The sequence below is a fragment of the Herpailurus yagouaroundi genome, unplaced genomic scaffold (assembly GCF_014898765.1).
Source record: "Herpailurus yagouaroundi ecotype Mexico unplaced genomic scaffold, PumYag 77, whole genome shotgun sequence".
NCBI lineage: Eukaryota > Metazoa > Chordata > Mammalia > Carnivora > Felidae > Herpailurus > Herpailurus yagouaroundi.
In genome coordinates this window covers 58,204,421-58,227,787 of record NW_024412388.1, presented here as the reverse complement: position 1 = coordinate 58,227,787, position 23,367 = coordinate 58,204,421, and the positions used below count along the sequence as shown (strand labels likewise).

Here is a 23,367-nt window from a genome sequence, read left to right as displayed (position 1 = left end):
TCTTCCTTAGAGTGTGATAAGAATTGTGACCTGCTTCTAATCAATGGGATATGGCATATATGATGAGATGTCACTCTCATAACTATATTATAATACTGTCTTGCTAGAAAATTAACTACTCAGCTGCTGGCCTTAAAGAAGCAAGCTGCTATGTTGTGCACTGCTTATGGAGAAGGTCAACATGGCTGGGAACTATACAATAAATTCACTGAGCTATACATGCTGTATGTAAAATATATCTTAAAAATCCTTTACAATTAGTATACTACTTAAATTGATTTTTGTATTGAGTAATTTTTTATTAATTCCCAAATTACTTAATGCTTTTAGTGTTAGGCATTTTTTGATGAAGTAGGACATACTCATTCATCTTTTGAAAAGTTAAACATATGGAAGGAATTCAGAGACATAGTCAAACCACAGCCTTTAAGCTTCTTAAAGATATAAATTATCATCGGATTTCTACTCCCAAAGACATTATCATGATTCCTAAATAAGATGAGCTATTAGAATTAAAGAAATAGAAGTCAAAACAATTCATCATCTGCCCTGGATTATAACTCAAGTCAAGGATTTGGTTGCAGTCTTGGTGTGAAAAGTTATTAATGCCTATTCTTTGTTGAGAAAATTGCATTCTGGTTTAAAAGTTTTGGAAAACACTTTTCACAGTTGTTTTTTTACTTCCATACTCTTTTTAAGGTAGAAAAGTTGTTATTTTTCAAACATATCTTACTTCTTGATGTTCCATACTTTCTACTAAAGGCCTTAAATTATTTTACAAACCATTCACTGTAAAGATCTCCATCTAAACTTCTATCTCCTTCTTTTATATTCTGTTCCTAGTCTTATCTACAGACTCTTTTCATGATCCATAAAGAAAGCATCCTCATTACTACCTCTTCTTAACTGTATTGATAAAAAATCTCCCTTCACACTCCTTTTGGTCTTCTAAAAAACACTCCACTCATTAAATGCTTTTCTAGTGGGCTTCAGTTTTTCCTAGTCTCCCCAACTCCATACAGACAGAAGACTCAGGATTTTTTTTTCAAATTCTATTATCAGTTTTTGTATAATTATAATGTCAGTCTTACTCTGAGACTACTTATCTGTGTCCCATACCATTGAATTGTTTTAATCTCTCCCAAATATTGCTACTACTGTCTTTCCAGGTTTTATTTCTACTTCAATTGTTAAGTGACTTTAACATTCAGATTCATGATTTATCCAATCCATTCATTCCATGGTTTCTTGACCTATTTGATTGCACAGTACACTGTATCCCTATGAAATAACATTAATTTGCCAACATTGACACATGCTGGCTCTCATCTTCCCATGGCATTTCTCTACTAACAGATCATAAGCCACAAATACCCATTTCTTTTTTTTTTTAGATGATTTTCTTTTTCTCTTATGTTTATTTATTTATTTTGAGAGAGACAGAGAGTGCGAGTGGGGAAGGGACAAGAGAGAGGTTGAGAGAGAGAGAATCCCAAGCAGTCTCTGCAATGTCAGCACAGAGCTCAACATGGGGCTCTATCCCATGAACTCAACAGATCATGACCTGAGCTGAAATCAGGAGTCTGATGCTTAACTGACTGAACCACCCAGGCATTCCCACAAATATCCCATTTCTGATCACAGCATCTTTACCATCCAAGTCTTCCATTTTGTTATCCTCATAGAATTGTCTTTTTGCTCTTCCTGGTACACAAATACTCTCCTTATCTGGTCATACTTAATTCATTTTCCAGTCTGAACTACATGATCAACTATTTTCATGCACCTATCAATTTATTAACCTCTTGCACTCTTGTGAACTTTCATCACATCCTTAGTGTTAATTTTCCATCATGATCATAACTAATAACTGTTTCCTTAGTTTCAGTGCTCTTTCATGGAATGTTGCCTGAAAGGCACAGGAAAATGATGACATAGTCTGCTTCATAGTAATGCCATCTTGTGCCAATTAGGCCTTCATCATTATTCAGCAAAGCTTTTAATCATCTTTTGTTAAACTATTCTGATTTCATTATTTTCCCCCATCATTCTGTTAAATTGAATTTTAAATGCATGATTTAAAACTCATTTGTTATGTGAATTTCCTTTATATGGGTACATTATTATCCAATGGAAACATTAATATAAATAAAATGTAATCATTCATACTCACTTAGAAATGGGATTGACACTGGCTTCAATAATTGTTAAACACTTACAACATTTAATGTTTTCTGGAAATTCTTGTACACCTAAAATGTAAACAAATAAATAAATAAATAAAAAGGAACATGAAAATGTCCCGCAAAAATTCTTCAAACTATAGTTCTAATATTAAGAATAATTAACTAAAATTATGAGTTAATATATAGTACAGATATAGTACAAATATACCATTAGGATAATCATTTAAATAAGTATAACAATATAATAATATGTTAGTGTCCTATAATATATACATACATTTAAAAAATAAAATTTAAATGTTAAATAATATTTTAGCACAATAATACTTGGAAATTGGTTATAAATTGAAGACAATTGTATGCTCAGCATAAGATAGATCTTGGGTTTTTACTAATTTAAAGCAATAAAAATAACTAGGTATTTGATTATTAAGTGCTACTACTGTAATAAGAGGATATCAGCAGATATAAGAAAACAGAAAAGAAAACCTTGGCTTCTTTTATGAGATTGGAAGATTGAACATGTGAAAGATACATAGGGATATATCACAAAACCAATAGATATTCCCAAACTAATGTGAGTCTCTAATAAATTTTATGCAATTCTTCTTGTTGGATGCACAGAATGTAGTTCTACATCTGCCTGAAAGGGTGAAAAGGTGAACAACTCTTCATCGGGTCCTCTCTCCAGTCTCTGAGGCAGCCAGCCTGGCTCATCACCCTATCACTCTTAGAGAACTGCTCATCTGCTGTCAAAGTTGTGCTGTGGGCTATGTAACAGAAAAACAGGTCTTTCTACAAAACTGAAACTCAGTAAGCCACAAACCTAATCCATAAATGTGAGGGTCAAAGAAATAAAAGATGTGGAGGATATTTCAGTTGATACAAATGAATCAAATATAGTAGGTTATACAAGAGATAGAAGAGAGGGCAGCAATATGAAGCTATTCCTATATGTCTACATTACTACCAGCTCTAAATTTTTGAAATTATTAAGGGGGTAATATTCCTATAAAGTACTAGACCTGATCAGTATTTCATGTTTGACAAGAGGATAAGGAACATTTTGTGGCAGGATTTTGTTGAACTTTTTAATGATGTACAGTCAAGAAAGAAAACCACCACCTTCCAAGATTCCATTGACCTACACCACCATGTCCACAGAACCTTGAAGCCCAGTGAAGCAGCAGGAGGACAGTCAAACCAAGACAGGTCATTTATCCACTGCAAAATAAGGGTACAAAAGAGGGTATGGAGACATTTCTCATGCTTTTTCTCCCTAGGTGAAAGTTCATCAGAAACTATGCTGTCCTAAAGTTATTGCTGAAGTATTTGTGCTTCTTAGTTAAGAACCCAAGGAAGTGTAGGAGCTCTGTTACATACAAATTGAATGAGAAAAGCCAATTCTCTTTTTTGGAAGGGCCATAACATCTAGAGCCACCTTCATTAACTAGACCTGAATAAAATGACAAAGAAGTCAATATGTCAATCCTTGAGATGTCCTCAATATTTCCCCTATGGTATTTACATTTCCTTTGGATATCTGCAACCAACAGGTGGGTAAGGCTTCCTTTATGACTTTAGCTTTTTTGTTCAGCAACCAGTTGGGGCTCATTGCATACTGGTATACCCGATGCCTTATCTCTACACGTGCCTGCCTTCTTAATTATGTGTAAACCAAGACATAGAAGCAGAATCAAATTAAAAAATAATTTTAAAGAAAAGATTGTATCTCTTTATCTTCTACTGAAAATGTAATTCCCTTTTGTGGTGAAAATATTACTAAATTATTTGTTTAAAAACATATTATGTTGTTTGTAGTTCAAACTTAAACTTGATCAGAGCTGAGTCTATTGGATTAAGATGGAATCCCAACTTCATCACTTAGTGGTTGGGTAACCCATTTAAATGTTCAATGTCTACTATGAAAAATGCTGATTATATGAATGGTTTCAAAGATAGTTGTGGTGAGGATAGAGAGATAAAGCAGCAAAGCAATTGGCACAAGGTGCTGCATAAATGTTACCTATAATGATTAGAAATACAGAGGAAGGACCAAGATGATGGAACAGCATGGAAAATTTTTTTGAGTTTCTCATCCCTGAAATACAGCCAGATCAACACTAAACCATCCTGCCCACCTAGAAAACTGATTTGAGGCTTAACACAACAATCTGCACAACCAGAATCACAGAACTCAGCAGGTATGTGGCACAGAGAGGTGAACTGAGGGAGAAAGCTGCAGAGGGCAAGGAGCTGTTTTTGCTTGCAGAGAGAGGATGGACACAGGGTGGGGAGAGAGTACGGAAAGCACCCCCCTTGCCCAAAAGCAGCTGGACAGAAAAGAAAGTGTACATGAGGAACTGAAAGAAAAAAAGGGAGAAAGAAGAAAGGAGAGGGTTTAAGTTCCATGAAGACTCTAAACAGGGGGAGAGTGGAGTCTGAAACTCTACAGCTCAATACCTGATGAAGCTATGGTGGTAAGAGCAAATCCCCAGGAGAAGAGAGTGAGGTCCAAGGGGTCCAATGGCCACATAGAGAGAAGTAGTTCATCTGTTGGGAGGGCATTTGGTAGAGGCTGTGCGGCCACCCGACACTCAAAGGTCCCAACAGACACTGGAGAACAACCACATTCACTGGTGCTAGATCAAGGATGTTAATTAAATAGGAAGCCTGGTGCCAGATGTGTGTTGTGATTTACCATAATCCTTCAAAGGCTATTGCTACACAATTGCATAAACTTTTTCTGGGGCAGGCTAGCACTCATCCACGGTCTCTGGGTATAGGCGGCAGCATTGTCCCACGATCGTTCCTGGGGGCAGGTGGGCACCTGGCCACTGCTCAGTGAAACCCTCCCCCAAAGGGTCAGAACAGGTCAAAGCCGCAGTCCCTCAGAATGAGGGGTTGGGAAACACAGCCACATCTGAGATAAAACTCAGGAGGGAGGTGTCACCTGGCAACCTGATGGCTTGGTCACAGGCAGTGTAAAAGTGGGAAGTGGACAGACTCTGGAGACAAAGGAGAGGTGCACGACTGCTGGTTGGGACAGCACAGAGTTCCAATACTATAGACAGGGTAGCTGGGTGATACCATTTTCACCCCTCCTGCGCATGAACATGCACACCTAGAGGCACTGCACAAACCACCCCAGTAAGCTAAGGAGCACCATCTATTGGAGAATGGAGCCTTTACACTAAGCCCCGCACACGGCGCCAACCAGGCTCTTCAGGAACAACACAAGTCCCTCCACCTGCTTAGTTTATGGACTATAAAGTGCTTCATAGTTTGACTTCTAGGGGAAAAGGATGTAATTTCATTTGCACTTCAATCTATTTTCTGGTCCATCTATTCAGTTTTTTTTTTTCCTGTTCTTATTCTTAAATACAGAAAGAGAAAAAATTTATTTTTATTCTCCAATTCTATTACAAATATTCTTCGTTATTTTTTTCTACTATATTTCTTACTTTTTTGTAAATTTCTAAAATTCCATTTTTTTACTTCCATCATTTTATTTTATTCTATTTCATTGTATTAACTTTTTCAAATTTTCAAACATTTTCTTCTTTTTTCCTTTTTTCCCCCCCTTTCTTATCTTTCCCTTTTTTCTCTAATCTATCAAGCTCCTTTCAACAACCAGACCAGGACAACCTAGGATCTAGCATCCTTTATTTTTTTGTGTGTGTGTTATTTTTAAGTTTTTATTTTTAATTTTTTTTACCATGTTAATTCCTTTTCTTCCAAAAATGATGAAACGAAGGAATTCACCCCCCCACCAAAAAAAAAAAAAAAAAAAAAACCAGGAAGAAATGTCAGTCAGGGACTTAATCAACACAGACACAAGCAAGATGTCTGAACCAGAATTTAGAATCATGATAGTAAGTATATTAGCTACAGTTGCAAACAGATTAGAATCACTTTCTGTGGAGATAAAAACTAGTCAGGATGAAATAAAAAATGTTACAACTGAGCTGCAATCTCAAATAGATGCCACAGCAGCAAGAATGGATGAGGCAGAGCAGTGAATCAATGGTATACAGGACAAACTTATAGAGAACAATGAAGCAGAAAAAAAGAGAGAGACTAAGGCAAAAGAGCACGATTTAAAAATTAGAGAAATCAGTGACTCATTAAGGAACAACATCAGAATCATAGGGGGCCCAGAAGATGAAGAGAGAGAAAAAGGGGTAGAAGGATTATGTGATCAAATCATAGCGGAAAACTTTCCTAACCTTGGGAAAGATACAGACATGAAAATCCAGGAAGTACAGAAGACTCCCATTAGATTCAACAAAAACTCACCATCAACAAGGCATATCATAGTCAAATTCACAAAATATTCAGGCAAGGAAAGAATCATGAAAGCAGCAAGGGAAAAAAGTCCTTAACCCACAAGGGAAGACAGATCAGGTTTGCCGCAGACCTGTCCACAGAAACTTGGCAGGCCACAAAGGAGTGGCAGGATATATTCAATGTGCTGAATCAGAAAAATATGCAGCCAAGAATTCTTTATCCAGCACACTGTCATTTAAAATAGAGAGATAAAAAGTTTCCCAGACAAACAAAAATTAAAGGAGTTTGTGACCACTAAGCCAGTCCTGCAAGAAATTTTAAGCAGGACTCTATGAGGGGAGAAAAGATGGGGAAAAAAAAGACCAAAAACAACAAAGACTAGAAATGATCAGAGAACACCAACAGAAACTCCAATTCTACGGGCAACATAATGGCAATAAATTCATATCTTTCAGTATTCATTCTAAACATCAATAGGCTAAATGCTCCAATTAAAAGACATAGGGTAACAGAATGGGTAAGAAAACAAGAGCCATTTAAATCATGTTTACAACAAACCCACTTTAGACCTAAAGACACCTTCAGATTGAAAGTAAGGGGATGGAGAACCATCATGCTAACAGTCACCAAAAGAAAGCCAGAGTAGCCATACTTATATCAGATAATGTATACTTTAAAATAAAGACCATAACAAGAGATGAAGAAGGACATTATATAATAATTAAGGGGTCTATCCACCAAAAAGATCTAACAATTGTAAACATTTATGCTCCAAATGTGGAACATCCAAATATATAAATCAGTGAATCACAAACATAAAGGAACTCATTGGTAATGATACCATAATACTAAGGGACTTCAACACTTCACTTACAGCAATAGACAGATCATCTAACATGAAATCAAGAAGGAAACAATGGCTTTGAATGACACACTGAACCTGATGGACTTAACAGATATATGCAGAACATTTCATCCTAAAGCAGTGGGGTATACATTCTTCTCCAGTGCACATGGAATGTTCTCAAGAATAGATCACATACTGGGACACAAATCAGCCCTCAACAAGTATAAAAAGATCAAGATCATACCATACATATTTTCAGACCATAACACTTTGTAATTTGAAATCACCACAAGAAGAAATGTGGAAAGATAACAAATATTTGGATGAATGGATAAAAAAGATGTGGCATATATATATACAATGGAGTATTACTCAACAATGAAAAAGAATGAAACCTTGCCATTTGCAACTATGTGGATGGAACTGGAGGGTATGATCCTAAGCAAAATTAGTCAAAGACAAACATCATATGACTTCACTCATATGAGGACTTTAAGATACAAAACAGGTGAGCAAAAGGGAAGGGAAGCAAAAGTCATATAAAAACAGGTAGGGGGACAAAATATAACAGACTCTTAAATACAGAGAACGAACAAAGGGTTACTTGGAGAGGTTGTGGGAGGGGGGATGGGCTAAATGGGTAAGGGGCATTAAGGAATCTACTCCTGAAATCATTGTTTCACCTTTTGCTAACTAAAAAAAATAAATTATTAAAAAAAAGGGAAATACAGTTGACCCCAGACCAACATGTGTTTGAACTACATGGGTCCACTTAAACATGGATTCTTTTTTGATAAATACATGCAGTACTGTAAATGCAGTCTCTCTTCTCTATGAATTTCTTAACATTTTCTTTTCTCTAGTTTATGTGATTGTAAGAATATAGTATTTAATACATTTGTATGTGTTGATTGGCTGTGTGTAATTGATAAGGCTTCTGGTCAATAGTATGCTATTAATAGTTCAGTTTTGGGAGAGTAAAAAGTTTTATGTGGATTTTCAACTGTGTAGGAATTGGAGCCCAACCCCTGTATTGTTCAAGGGTCAACAGTAAATGGAAGAAGACTGTGTCAGTCAACAACCAAATATCAAAATGGGCTGGCTTTAGGTAACACATTTGTAAAATTTATCCACCTAAGAGAACACAGCAAATAAATAGGAATTAGTGTGCTGAAGGATCCCTATAGCTAACCAATATAGTATCTGAGATAAATGTTCAAAGGTTTCCAGGGGAAACTTTACCATATATACTAATATATGGGCCCTAGAGTTTAAGTTCTAGAGCATAACTTTAACTTATAGTTCAACCTAAACATGAAGAGGTCATTTATCAAAGAGTTAAAAGTACAGGTTGGAATCGTAACTGTGCTGTCATATCTCAGTGCTGTCACTTAACTAGATATTATTTTATATAATATTTGAGCATCACTTATTCATTTTTTGTCTAATTCAAAGAGTTGATCTGAGTATTGGATAGTAGGAAGGTAAAGAAATTAGTATGGCACTAGATATAATTCATATATTAATAAGAATTAAGGTAACTTACTCTTCTCTATACCACTGTGTAAAATAATTTATCTTAGTAGTCTTATAGGAAGATATATTAAGCAATATTATTTGCATTTTATGGATGACAAACCATACATTCACAAAGATTCGGTGACTTATTTAAATACTAATGGGTGTTTACAGATGAGAATGTATAAGGTAGGATTTAATTCAATTTTTTAACACTATATCTTTTATTCCTTTTTACTTCATTATGTTATTTCTTATTAAAATTACATTTGATTTGATTATAGAATTCACATCTTCATCAACCAGTCTTTGAAACTGATCTGTATGGTCCTCTGAAACACAGTGTTTTCAATTTATAAGAAAGGTGATATTTGTTTTACATAGATATATGGTAGATATATAGATAGATAGATAGATAGATAGATAGATAGATAGATACACCTACACACACACACACACACACACACACACACACACACATTTTCTATCATGAACTTTGTTTCGATTTTCAAATGTATTCATCCTGAAGTAGAGGGATACATATCCTGTACTTCAACAACACATATACTTCAATCATATTAATTTGTGATTACTATAGGAAGTGGGCTCAAACATTTGTAGGCCATTACAATTCAAGTTCTACTCCCTGTTTTTCAGCTGAGATAACACATAAACTTTCTAACACAGGCCCATAAGGAACTCTCTTCTAAGGCCATGAAGAGTTCACTTTTGGGAATCCCTGGAGATTCAAGCTCATTATGTTTAGAATACATTCAAACCTAGGCTGGAATGCCATATGTTCACTTCAGTAACTATATCACAAAACCTATTTTGAATATGTTCATAGAAATATCATCAAATTAAAAATTAGATTTCTGCATTCTGAATTTAAAACAGAAATAAATGTTTAATGTAATGGAATGATCAAAATTGCATTAACAGAATATTAATACCTTGAAGTAGAAAAGATATGATTGACTATTTTATCTGATTAATTGTGGGGTTTTGTTTTGTTTTGTTTTTCCCTTCCTTTAAAAAAATGGGTTCAAAAAGTTCCTGCTCAACTTTCAAAATTATTCAGGAACTTATGCCCTTTGTGGGTTATTCATTCTTGTCCTTTTTCCTGCTGCTTCTATCTCAGTCATTCTTCCAGAGGGGGTGCAGAAGAAGGGAAAGGGGAGAATTCTGAAATCAATCAAATATGGATCTTTCCTGTGTAGCATGATAGAAAATGAAAAGTTATTAAGTTTAGTATATATCTGGTTAATTGCTTTTATTTGGTGTATCTTATCTATAACTAATGCAGACATCTAAGTCTTGACAATGATCTTAAACCTATAAGTAATATAGTTTTCAGATTTATTTAATTATAAAAAATATTATTGGTGGCAAAATAAAAATCAAAACTCAAGTGTTTTTAAAATCTTGGGTTAGGGAGGCCTGGGTGGCGCAGTCGGTTAAGCATCCGACTTCAGCCAGGTCACCATCTCACGGTCCGTGAGTTCGAGCCCCGCGTCAGGCTCTGGGCCGATGGTTCAGAGCCTGGAGACTGTTTCCGATTCTGTGTCTCCCTCTCTCTCTCTGCCCCTCCCCTGTTCATGCTCTCTCTGTCCCAAAAAAATAAATAAACGCTGAAAAAAAAATTAAAAAAAAAATAAAATCTTGGGTTAGGCTTTAAGTAGGTTTTAAGTTAGCAATAAAGTATGAAAGCAAATGTTTTTCCCCTGCAATAGATAAGTTTAGAGTCTAAATGTAGCAAACAATTTTGTCATTCTCACACATAGAGCCTAACAAGACTAAGAGCAACATTGATCCTTATGATCATAAATGAAAGGCAAACCCGAGTGTAAGACATTTACATAACATATAAACTGTTTTTAAACCTTACTTACTGAATATATTTATTTAATGTGTTATAATTTTTACCTGTCTTCATCTACTCTCTCACCTAAATCTTCAGTCTAAATATCATCCATAAAAATACATTTATATTCAATGATCTGCATGATAATTTATTTAGCTATTTTAGGACATGTAGCTCTCTCTTCTTAATACCTAGCATTTTAGATTATATAATGTCTGAAATGAAATGATACTCAAAAAGTAATACGACATGGTACTTGCTTATAAGTTGAAGATTCACTAATTTACCATCTTATAGTATATTTGATATTCTCTGATATTTGAGTCGTTAACTATAATAATAAGGTCCCTGAGAGAAATGGGTCATTTCATATATTAGACAAATATTTGAATACTTATTCTGTTAAGAACTGTACTAAATATTGGGGATACAGGAGCTCCTGGGTGGCTCAGTCGGTTAAGCATCCGACTTCGGCTCAGGTCATGATCTCACAGTTTGTGAGTTCAAGCCCTGCATCGGACTCTGTGCCGACAGCTCAGTGCCTGGAGCCTGCTTCAGAATCTGTGTCTCCCTCTCTCTCTTCCCCGCCCCCACTCATTCTCTCTCTCTCTCTCTCTCTCAAAAATAAACATTAAAGAAATATTGGGGATATAGCATAAAAAAGAAGGACACATTCTCTTCATTTGTGGAGCTTATATATTCTATCAGAGAAATTTGTATAATAAAACAAAGATAATTAATAGAAATATAAATGTATAAAATTATATAGTATCTTAGCAATGAGAAATGCTATGGGAAAAGATAATTAGAGCAGAATGAAAAGGATCAGAAATACCTGGGAATGTCCAAGTTAACCAGGGTGATTAGGGTAAGCCTCATTGATTGGGAAGATGGCATTTGAGCAAGGACTTGAAACTGAGAGAGATAGAGACACATATGACTGGATGTCTGAGGGTGGAAAGTAAGAGCCTTTCAGGCACAGGGAATAAATAGTGAAAATTCTATAAGGCCTAGTATGCCTGATGTATTCTAGAAATAGCAAGGAGTCCAGAGTGGTTAAAACACAGCCAGGAAGAGTAAAGTAGCAAAACATTAAGTCAGAGGGATAATAAGGTTGTGTATGGGGGTGAGCAGATTGAGGGTGTCAACCCATTTGGGGCTTCTTAAGCCATTGCAAGGAATTTGGTTCTTACTCTGAATGAAATAAAGTGACATTGAAGGACATGAGTGTATTATGATCTAATTTATAATTTAAGAGGAGTAAGGTGGCCTTTGTAAGAGGGAGGACAACTGGAGGCTGTATAGTAAAACATGAAAAGAGTTGATGGTGGTCTACTTCTGGGTGAAAGTAGTCGAAGGAGAGAGAAATGAATGGAGCCTGAATGTATTTTGAATGTAAGACCAATAGGATTTCCTGATGGATTAGATCTGGAGTATGAAAAAAATAAAAGGGGAATCAAGGATGACTGTAGGCTTTTTTGCCTCAAGCAACTTGGATGAAGGGGTTGCCTTTAACTTAGATGAGAAAAAGCAATATGTGAAGTAGGCTTTGAAGAGAAGATAAACAGTTCATTTTTTGGACATGTGTAATTTGAGACTTCTAAGAGGAGATGTCAGGTAGTTGTTTTTTATAATCTAGAGTTTAGGAGAGAAGTCTAGACTGTAGGTCAAAAATCTGGGGATCCATGATTACATAGATAGTATTTAACCATGAGACAAAATATGAACACCAATGATGTGAGTGAGATAATGAAAAAAAGAGGACCAAGAACCAAACCATGAAGGACTCCAAAATGAGGATAGGGAGAAGAGGAAGAATCAACATAGGAGACTGAACAAGATCAATCTGACAGATGGGACAGATAATTAGTAAGTATTGACTTCTAAAAGCCAGAAGTAAACGTATCAAGTGGGAAGAAGTGATCAGTTGTTTGAAATGATGCTGATAGGTCAAGTGAAATGATGACCAAAAACTGCCTGTAGATTTAGTAATGAAGAAATCAGGGTGATCTTGACTGGAATGATGTTGTTGGAGTAGTGGGCTTGAAGATAAGAGTGGTTTGAGAGAGGAAGAGGAACAAAATTGTAGATAGAGAATACAGACAACCCCACCTAGTGCTTTTGCTACAAGCAGGGGGAGGGGGAGTCATTCAGGAAAGAGGAGCTAAGAAGTTTTGTTTAGAATGGAAAAATAACAGCATGTGCATACACCAATTAGAGTAAACAAGCAGAAAAAAACCTTGATTATGTAGTAGAAAGCAAGGAGAATTGTTGGAGTGATATCCATGGGTAGGCAAGAGAGGGTGGTTATTCAGTGGCTTCAGAGAGGAACAGGAATAGTTCATCTGTACTAATGGGCAGGAATCCGAGAATACGAGTGCAGATGCTTGTAGATGGGGAGATATGATGGTAAGTGTCTGGGGGAAGTTATCATCCGAGAGCTTTGATTTTCTCAGTGGAGTAGAATCAGTAGCCATAAAGATAGGAGAGAAGGTATGGGAGTTTGAAGAAAGAGTAAAACAAATGAAATAATCACAAGAAGAGGAGAGGCAATGGATTAAGGAAGTAAAACGTGACTTTGGAGAAGTGTTAAGGCTGCATTTCAGATTTTCAATCATGAATTTAAAGTGATATCAGTGTGATTGAATGTTTTTTCCAGATCCTTTTAGCAATAGGTAGAGAGTTGGGTTCAACCAGGTTTGTAATTTTACTGAGCCAGCACAGTGATATAAAAGGAGGAAAGGTGTCAAGGGTATCATTTGACAAGTGACCACAGAATCCAAGCCATGTAAAGAGGGAAAAAGAAAATATATGAACAAAAAGGCAAAGTTGGAAAGATATGTCAGAATATTAATAGATTGGTGGTGGTTCTGACAGGGCTAAATCATGTTTCGAGCTATAAGAGAAAGTCATCTGGAAAAATAGGAGGATGGAGTTAGAGAGTGAGATTCATCAGTTGACATGAATTTCTTAATGTTCCTGACAGTACCTAGATCAGACCTAGGAAAACAATGAAAAGTCAGTGTTTATTAAATTGGATCTAATTATATTTTCACATCAATACCTTGAAGCAATGAACTAAAATACTTTACAAATATGGAAAGAAACTTGATTTTAGTCAGAGGGCTTAGATTGAAAGGTATCTCTTTCTATTCAAACATAAAATTGGGGTGCCTGGGTGGCTTGTTGGTTAAGTGTCCGACTTCGGCTCAGGTCGTGATCTTGTGGCTCCTGAGTTTGAGCTCTACGTCTGTATCTGTGCTGACAGCTCGGAGTCTGAAGCCTGCTTTGAGTTCTGTATCGCCCTCTCTCTCTCTGCAATTCCCTCACCCCCACTCATGCTATGTCTCTCTCTCTCTCTCTCTAAGATAAATATTTAGCAAAAAACATAAAAGACTTCCTACAAATACCAAATTTGGAATGATTTAGTGTTCTCTAATGCATTAAAATTTATGTTTATTACTGGGGTGCCTGGATGGCTCAGTCAGTTAAGCATCCGACTCTTCATTTTGGCTCAGGTCATGATCTCATGGTTTGTGAGATCGAGCCCTGCATTGGACTCTACATTAACAGTGTGGATGGAGCCTGTTTGGGATTCTCTCTCTCCCTCTCTCTGTCCTGCTCACACTTGCTCATTCTCTCTCTCCCTCTCTCTCTCTCCCTCACTCTCTCTCCCTCTCTCTCAAAATAAATAAAATAAACTTTTTTTTAAAAAGAAGACCCTCTTTAATAACCAAATTTATTTTTGTTGCTTATAATTTTTGTATGAATTAGTATGCATGATAATAGTTGTGGATAGTGCATGTTGAAAAACTTGTTTACTGAATTTCACAGATATCATCAGTCTAAATGGTTCACTATGTGATATAAGTGCCATATGCTGATAAAAGACAAAAACTTTAATATTATGTCTTGTATAAAATAAAGGAAGAAAATAAATTTAGAAAATTTTAATATTTTTATATGCTATTTTGTGATACCGATTTTTATAATTGCTATTTTGTTTTCAATTTTGAGAAGGCAGGCAGGCTATTTATATATCTAGTAAATTGGATTCGATTTAGGAGCAGATAAAAATAGAATTTTTTGAGGACAAGTTTTAAGCACCTTGCTTTATTTCATATTTATAACAATTTTATAAAGTGGTTTATTACTCCCATTTAACTAATGAAGAAACTGAGGCTTGTGGGGGAAGCCAGGATTTGAAACAAGGCCAACCTTATTCCAAATACTATCAAATTTTATCTATGTTAAGCTGCCTCCATCAAATCTAGGGTTTAAACTACTTTGGGGTATAAGTCTTAGCTACCCAAGATTCGTAAGGTAGCATTTATAACAAAGCACTATATATTGCATTTGTTCCATACATACTGTCTACGTCAACTACAAACAAGCTAAACTTTCTGGAACTCTGAATTTAGTGCACATTCATGATTGACTACGTAGCATTCTTACATGGTGCATAGTAAACTGCATTTGTTGTATAATTACCTTCAGTCAAATTTCAGATGGTATCAACTTCCTGAAACTTTAAGTATAGTGCTCAAGAATAAGGTTCCTTATCTCTGAATTTAACATATCTGCAACAAGTGCTATAAACCTAGTTCAGAATGTTTGTATTCCTTATATACCATTCAACTGACAGTTATTAGAAGGAACAAATAGGAAGGGGTGCCAGTATGAATAAATTATAACTGATAATCTGATAATAGAAGGGATGATGGGAAAAACTACAAAATTAATAACAGAACTATTCAAGTCTATCATTCTTATCTTTCTTAGAGGCAAGCAGCTACACATATTAAAAATATGTTCAATTAAAAATAAAAGTTCAATAAGACAGCCCATGATGAACTCAAATCAACCTGGAAAATTTAAATTGCATTAATTACACCAATTTAAAGAAGATAATGCAATATGAAACATCCTTGGAACAATTTCCAACCAGAATGATTAAATAAAATTAAATATTTTGATATATAGAAGGATAAATTATAATTTTATTTTGGAAAATTAGTTTGTATATAAACCCTCATTCCCCAAAGATATTTGGTAAATGAGGCAATACTCCACTGAGTAGGAAGCAATGATTATAGGGAGATTTCAGAAGGAGCAATCTACTGCATGAGAAAGGAAACACAGTGAGGAATTAGATTAGTAAATTTGTGAGAAACTGTATAGGCAAGTTACACCTTAAAAGAAAGAGAGAGAAAAAAACAAGAAGAATAAACAGACTGGAATGGTTTGCTTTACCTCTAACCACTCTGGTGAAGAGAATGGAGAACTCGGTAGGAAGGTAAACAAGGATAATCAAAAAGTCTCCTGCAAGACTATTTCTATTTTAGTGGTATTATGAAGAGAAAAACCAAATGCAGGTACGCTAATGAATAATTCCAGACAGTCAGGCAACTGATTCTGCCTTAGGGACATGTCTGGCAAACATTTTGAGAAGTCTCTGTGACCTTGACCAACAATGAGTTGATTCACAGAGGAATAAATCTCACACAGATAAAATGAGTTAATGAGTGATACCTGATTCCCTCTCTCCCTTTCTCTATTTCAAAAATAAGCACATTGAAAAACAAACATTCTTAACAGTGAAATGAACTGCTTCATAATCTAACTTCATAGTCGATCGATGAATTCTTCCTTCATTATCAATCAACCACTTCATTGAGCACTTACTGCCTGCACATTGATGTGGCCACTGAGGATGGAGAAGGAGTGTGTGGTATAGCAGTTATTGTTCTCAAGGAGTTTATACTGATGCGGGGAGGGAGTCAGAGTAGTAGAGAGAGGGCTCACATGCTTCATTATCAGTTCAATGTTTTTCTCTTACAATTTTCCAGGATTTACAAAGACACAGAAAACAGGTTAATCACTCAGCTCAGAAAAGGCTCTGCTGTTACTCAAGGAAAAGTTTTCAGTTTAGGTGACAGAACAGACCTCAGAATGATGAGAAGGTGAGGGTAATTCCTTTTTAAAAATATATATTATATTACCCGATTGTAAACTCCATACCCCGTGGAGTAAATCCAGATAATACACATAAGCATGGCTTGTTGATTTTATTTCCTGACGAAGACATCAGAAAAAGTTAAAAGTCCTGGCATCAGGCTGAGAAGGTGACAAGGACACAGGCCTGGTATTTGTTGCCATCATATTCTCTAATGGAAATACAGGGAGTCAATCCTTAGTTTATTTTAACACTGTAATCTTGTGTAGAAATGGGCTTTGTAGAAAGGAAACCTGTTTTAGAGTAAGGCAAGTGCTAGTGATTTTCAGATAAATAACACATTAAGAGTGTTGTGAGCAAGCCATTTAATAGGGCAAAATAATATGCTTTACTCTAAACAAACGGTCCAATGATTTGCCAAACACCAAAAAGCATATTTATTGTTAATTGAGAACAACTGCATGGTAACATATTCTCCCCAGCTCATAATAAAGCATCCCAAAATAGACTTCCCTAAGAATTTATATACATACTTCTTGAATCTCTTTCTCTTATGCTGAAAATTTTAAAGATTTTTATCATATAATTGGCTGCTCATTTCTTCTTTTTCTAGTGAGTTTGAGAGAAACTCACTCTCATAGAAAGTTGAGGATATTATTTGTCCTTAGTGTTTTGCATGCATTTAGGGAAAGGGTGGAATAATTGGCAAGTTAGTAAAACACATAATAATGCCTTCAACTCTGATTGCCTTTCATTTTAACTAACAATAGTGATTTTGCCCACTATGATGCTGTTCAAATCTCTTCTTGCATAGAAATAAGTTTTAGAGGATGAGAGAAAAATCACTTAATTGCTGCAGAATTAGGAAGGGCTTTCATGTTAATTCATTTTCATTAAAGTCGTTAAATTATAGCATCAGTCTCTCTGAAGCTATGATAAATCAACATCAGACTTAAAACTGAACCACTGCCTAATTAAACCTTATCATTCATTGTCTTGCTTTACCATATAAAACAATTTACTCCATTATGACCATGTATCAGCTCTACAAAAAGGCATAGACTATTTATTCAGAGATCACAATATCATAAAATGTGTTTATCTCTGATAAACAGGATTTTTATTTTACTACTGAATTAAGATCTAACGAATAAATAATAAAAAATCCATTGGCATGGAAAGTGATGCATTTACCCATGGATTGCTGCATGTAGTTTTGGTAACAAAAAGACTTAAGAGAGGAAGGGTGATTTAAATGCAGCATGAATGTTTATTTACTTGTCTCTCTCCCCTCTCTGTGTCTTTATATATGTATCTATCTATATCTATATCTATATCTATATCTATATCTATATCTATATCTATCTATATCTATCTATATCTAATCATCTTATGTAATTATATTATATTATTAGTAGATCCTTAGTGTGTACTCAATAACCAGAGAATATGTATTTTTTTAACACTTACTTATTTTTTGAAGACAGAGAGAGACAGAGTGCAAGCAGGGGGTGGGGTAGAGAGAGAGGGAGTCACAGAATCCAAAGCAGGCTCTAGGATCTGGGCTGTCAGCAAAGAGCCCGATGTAGGGCTCAAACTCACAAGCCCAACCAACTGAGCCACCCAGGAAACCCAAATATGTATTTTTATTACAAACAAAACCAAATATTTATAAAATTGACAATACACTTGGCCACAATGTGAAAGTCAATAACGAGAAATCAGTATAATCTAGACCATGTAGTCTGCAATATAGTTCAATAAGAATAATGTGATGACTAAAAAAGTCTCAAATATGTTAGAATACTGAAAGTAACTGAGTAAATCCTAAGAAAGGAGGAGAATGATAAACATTGCTGCAGTTGGAAATAGAAAAGTAAAAATCAATGATGGAAAATAAACAAGCCAACAAATAGAGACACTAACATGCCAAAGAGTATTATTTGAAAAGTTAGTAAAGTAGAAAAACTTCTGGCAGGATGGATGATTAAAAAAAAGAAAAGTAAAAGACATGGGACGCCTGGGTGGCTCAGTCAGTTAAGCACCGGACTTTGGCTCAGGTCATGATCTTGTGGTTTGTGAGTTCAGGCCCCGTTTCAGGCTCTATGATGACAGCTCAGAGCCTGGAGCCTGCTTTGGATTCTGTGTCTCTCTCTCTCTGCCTCTCCCATTCTCATGCTCTGTCTCTCTCTGTCTCTCAATAATAAATAAATGTTTACATTTTTTTTTTTTTAAAGTAAAAGATGTCATGAGTAAACAGTATTAGAAATACAAAGGAACAAATGGCCACTGATATGGTAGAGATATATGAAACACATAAGAGAAGCCTATGGGTGATGTTTGACAATAAAATTGAGTATCTACATGATGGGATAGGTGATTTCCTTGGAAATTATAACTTATTAAAAAATGACTCAAAAAATATAAACATATAAAGGGTGGGGAAGAAAAACCTGTCACATGCAGAAAATATAATTTTATACATAAAAAATTCAAAAGAATCTAGTGGTTATGTATGAGAACTTACAATTCAGCACCATTGCTGAATGTAAGATTAAAATATGAAAATTAATAATGTTTCCATATAACATGAACTAAAGCTGTAAAAATCACTTTTAAAAAATGAATACAATATAAACTAGCAACTTAAACTGCTTAGATAGAGATAACTCTTGACAAAATGTGTGAAAGTCTCTCTTGAAGGAAATCACAAAACCTTATTGAAAGACACAAAATAAGACTTAAATAAAGCTAAAGTTCCATAGTATGCTCATAGATTACAATAGTTACTGTCACAAACATATCATTTCTTCCCATATTAATCTTTAATCCAAGCCGATTAAAAAATGCCAATAAATTGTTTAAAAATTTCAAGAAGTTAAAACTAAAATTCATATGGAAGAGTTGAATACCAAGAATAGCAAGGCACTCTTGAAAAGGAAAAAAATGAGGTCTTGGGTTATCAGATATTGAAACTTAATATTAGTTATAGTGATCATAAAAATGTGATATTGGCGCAGGAACAGGCAAGTGGGCTGACAGGGCAGGAAAGAGTTTGGAAAAAAATGTCTTTCATATGTAAAAGAGGTTGAATTAAAAATTAATGAGGAAACAAGGGATGATGTAATAAATGTTGCTGGACCAATTAATCATCTTACTCATATGGAAAAAATAAATTTTGATTATATACAGCATAGGAAAGTAAGTTGCAAATGGATTAAGGGCCTCAATGTGAAAAGAAAAACTAATACTTTTGGAAGAAAATATAGAGAAATATATTTATGATATTAAAGTAGGAAAGAAGTTCTTAAGCTTTAAAAATACAGACTATAAAGGAAAGAGTGACAAATTTTATTACATTGAAATTGGCAACTTCTCCATGACAAATGGCATCCTAAGCAAAGTGAAAAGACAAACCACAAATTTGGAGATAATATTTGTAGCCCATTTAACTAACAAGGAAAAAGTGTTCACAGTAAATAGATCTTTTGAATCACCAGGAACCTAACAGACAAACAATAAAAGAAATAAAATGGGCCAAAATGAAAATGTGCCAAAAAGACAATTTGTAAAGAAAGAATCTACACTTGCCAATAAAAAGAAATTTAAAAATGCCAACTTTACTGGTGATTATGGAAATACAAATGACCAACCTACCTTTATATATTCATCTGATTAGCCAACACTTAAAATATCTAATAATCCCAAATGTTGGCAAGAACATTAACAGTGGGAATATTGATACTTTAGCTACTATCATTACATGTACATTGATCATTTAAGGACAAATTTCAGAAACATGCGTGGAATGAAATACTTGTAGGCATTCAATGTAAAAATCCATTCTTTCCTTCAACTCCCATATGCATTCAGTTACCAAATCTTGCAAATTATCTCCTCAATGCACATGGAGGAAACATGTCTGTTTCCTTCTCACCATTCCCATTGTTACAATCTTAATTTAGTCCCTTTGTCTCTTTGCTAGACTACTTAAGTAGCCTTCTAATTGGTCTCCCTATCCCCCCTATTCCCACCACCATTACCAAACTCATCCTTCACAAAGTAGCGTTAGCACTCTTTCTAAATTGCAGATATGGCTAGGTTATTCTCCTATTTAATGTACTTCAGTTGACATAGGCTACAATGTAGATTCTCTAATGTAACAGTGAAATTCTAACAGTGCAGGTTAGGGTAGATGACATTTGGTTTTAAATACAATGTTTGGGGTGTTTGTGAAACGTATTATGGCTATGTTCAGCCTGCAGTTGTCTACACCAATCTGAAGCTCAAGGAAGAGACCAAAACTTGACACAAAGTAGTCATTATTCCAGAGAGCAAAGATATTAAATATATTATTACATGTCAGGCTAGTGCTGATTTTAGTAGTTATTCATTATGTATTACAGTGCCATTTCCATCTTTTCCAGCACTCAGTTACACTTAACAGTTCCCCAGGATAGCAGGTGGGGACCCTATTCTATGTAGGTCCCTAATGGAATATAATATAAATATACAAGTGTATATTTGTTAAAAAATGCTTCTGTATAATGTTTATTTATTTGCCAAATATTTATTGAGCACCTGCCATGGTTGCTGGCCTTTGTTTTAGCAGCTCCAAATACAGAAATGAATAAGATAGTGCCTGATTTCAAGAGTTGCATAATATAATCATATATATAAGGGTATACAGAAATTAAACAGTGAGATAAGTTCAAAATGAAAATATATACAAGGCATAAAGTTATCACAGACGAATGAACAATTAATTCTCTTTGTGTATAAAGGTCAGGAATGTATCTCAGAATAAATCACATCTGAAATGTCTCTTAAAGGTGATGAGGACTCTGGTTGAGGAGTTACAGCAGTGGGAAGGAAGGAATATTTTGGGCAGACAAAATAGTATTGTTTCCTTGTGTCATGAGTAGCCAGCCTGATGCATTTGGGAACAACAATCTGGCATTACCTGAGGATGATATGCAAGGGGATATGGGTCCTTTGGAGTTGTGGTTAGAGAGGTAGATGAAAGCTATTCACACAAATAGTGTAGATGTTTTCTATACACAATAGTTCACTTATCTAATGTTTTAATATAAAAGAGTAATTTTAAATTATGGAAGTTAAACAGTGAACAGGATTTCAAGTGGCAGAAATGGATGTGAAAAGTAAAGATTGGGGGCCACATGGACAATTAAAATAAGCCTCCGAGTGAATTAGTTTTGTCATAAAAGGTCACATATCAAATTCAAGCACATTTCAAGCAAATTTTTACCTAGATTGACTAGTCCTTAAGTGAGTCCCTGCCTCAAATTAATCATTCTACTGTCTGTACCTAAATGCCAATGCAGATTATATTCTCTCATGCCTTGACTCTTCCACCAGGACTATTCCAACCTTGTCAACGGTGATGCTGACACTGCCCTTACTTTTTCCTATCTAGTCTTTCTTCCCTTGACAGATTCCCAAAGGATGAGTTATGGCTCTTAAGTAACTATCTAGATCTCTGCCACAGATTTCAGGGATAGCTTTTTTAGGTACAATTTTGTGAAAGTATTGATGTGTCAAAATCTTTTACTGTTTGTGTAACTTTTAGCAATGGCTGATATATCATCGTGTTCCTCAAACCTTTTGTGCTGCTAACTTTGCAGATTATTTTGCCATGTCTAGCATGTATTTTTGCATAAATATTTCCAGAACATAGAGACCATAAGCACAGCAAAAAGTCCCTAACAACATTCACAAGGACTTCTAAGGATGCTCACAGAGTTCTTTCTGAATTGAGGACATACAACTCTCAATTCACTTCCTGGCAACAAAAATGTCTTGATGCAAGAGGGCCACTAGGAGATAATTATAAAAATAACATATTTCTTAGGAATTTCATGTTTATATTTAGAAAAGTTTTTTCTAATCCTCTTAAAAAATAGATATTTATTTACTCAGAATACTCAGCTAAAGCTGACTAAAGACCAAGGGATGCATTATATTTGTCCATATAATATTTTTCATAAATTGTAATTTCAAAATAGAACTTGATGTGTTAATATATGTAAATATATAAGCAATATATATGTACCAAAATATCAATCCACACAAATATGTGGCCTATAAATCTATTCATAATAAAGGTAGATGTAATGTCATCTTTCAATGGATCTAAATTTAGTTGCTATTCTAAGTCAACATGTGGTCCTTTTAGAATTGTCTTCCTGAAAACCCTCCAAGTGGTAAGTCAGGTTGGTGTAGACAGATGTGTGTGTCCCCGTTTGCATACTGTTTTCTTCAAATGAAATGTTCTCACTTCCTCAATCCATAGCCTTTATTGAATAATTCCCTAATAAAATAGTCTTAACTTTCTAAGAATTTATCATTGTAACTTGTGCCATATATTTAAGCATCTCATTGTACAGCCTCATGATATTTATTTATAGGTGTTAGTCCTATTTCCCTAGTGACACTGTAGATGTCTCCATGACTCTTAGACTCATAGACTTGAAGAAATCACTAGCAATTCACACTGGTACTATCAACAAGTGTTCCATGTTCCAAAAGGAACATTCATGAATTCAATCAATAATATTTATCGAGCTTCTATAGTATGCCACACACTGTTTTAGGCAATAAAGATATACCAGTTACTAGGACAACAACATTGGAACATTACTGAATTTAATTCTAGTAAATGGGACTCTAGACAATATATAAACAA

The 23,367-nt window shown here is 34.9% G+C and overlaps 1 protein-coding gene across 11 annotated transcripts in view; it reads right to left on the bottom strand.

Moving 5' to 3' along the window:
* The window catches only part of LRRC7 (leucine rich repeat containing 7), a 567,116-nt gene that overhangs the window by 296,958 nt on the left and 246,791 nt on the right, over positions 1-23,367 (bottom strand). For all 11 annotated transcript variants that reach the window (XR_005788652.1, XR_005788653.1, XM_040470602.1 and 8 more), the window contains exon 5: positions 2,174-2,252. Coding sequence is in view for 9 of the 11 variants with exons in the window: in XM_040470602.1 (XP_040326536.1) it covers positions 2,174-2,252 (79 nt within the window). In the remaining 2 variants the exon portion in view is untranslated. The remainder of the gene's footprint in view (positions 1-2,173; positions 2,253-23,367) is intronic.